The sequence below is a fragment of the Nestor notabilis genome, unplaced genomic scaffold (assembly GCF_000696875.1).
Source record: "Nestor notabilis isolate BGI_N333 unplaced genomic scaffold, ASM69687v1 scaffold16428, whole genome shotgun sequence".
In the NCBI taxonomy this organism is placed as follows: Eukaryota; Metazoa; Chordata; class Aves; order Psittaciformes; family Psittacidae; genus Nestor; species Nestor notabilis.
Window position 1 is genome coordinate 260 of NW_009939749.1, and position 781 is coordinate 1040.

The 781-nt window shown below is 50.1% G+C and overlaps 1 protein-coding gene across 1 annotated transcript; it reads right to left on the reverse strand.

Moving 5' to 3' along the window:
* Nucleotides 1-464: 464 nt before the first annotated feature.
* LOC104409980 (phosphopantothenoylcysteine decarboxylase subunit VHS3-like) lies at nt 465-721 on the reverse strand (the record flags this gene model as incomplete). Its single annotated transcript, XM_010020024.1, has 2 exons — nt 465-469; nt 526-721. Coding segments are annotated over 2 exons (201 nt in total), but the record flags the coding sequence as incomplete, so codon positions are not given.
* Between the last annotated feature and the right edge of the window lie 60 nt (nt 722-781).

A 781-nucleotide genomic window follows, 5' to 3' on the forward strand; every position in this document is an offset into this window, starting at 1 on the left:
ACCCCTGCACTCACCCACCACAGGCTCTGCTTGCCCCACATCCTCCTCACACACCCAGTGGCATTGGTCACCAAGCGTCATCACCATAACCACCACCATCATCTTCACTGTCATCATCTTCATCACTGTCATATCCATAGTTGTCATCATCACCACCATCACCATTGTCGCCATTGTCGTCACCATTGTCATTGCCGTTGTCGTCGCCATCGCTGTTGCCATCATCGCTGTCATCTCCATCGTCATCACCATTGTTGTTGCCATCATCATTGCCATCGTCATCTCCACCGTCATCACCATTGTTGTTGCCATCATCGTTGCCATCATCATTGCCATCGTCATCTCCATCGTCATCACCATTGTTGTTGCCATCATCGCCATCCTCTCCACCGCCATCATCTCCATCGTCATCCCCATCGTCGTTGCCACTGTCATTGTCACCATTATCATCACCATGCTCATTTTTATCCTTATCATCATCATTATCATCATCGTCATCTCTGTCATCATCCTCCCCACTGTCACCCTGGTCAGACTCAGGTTTCTCTCCTGCCTCAGGCTTACCCTCACTCTCTGGCTTCTCCCCGCCATCATCTCCATCGTCATCCCCATCGTCGTTGCCACTGTCATTGTCACCATTATCATCACCATGCTCATTTTTATCCTTATCATCATCATTATCATCATCGTCATCTCTGTCATCATCCTCCCCACTGTCACCCTGGTCAGACTCAGGTTTCTCTCCTGCCTCAGGCTTACCCTCACTCTCTGGCTTCTCCCC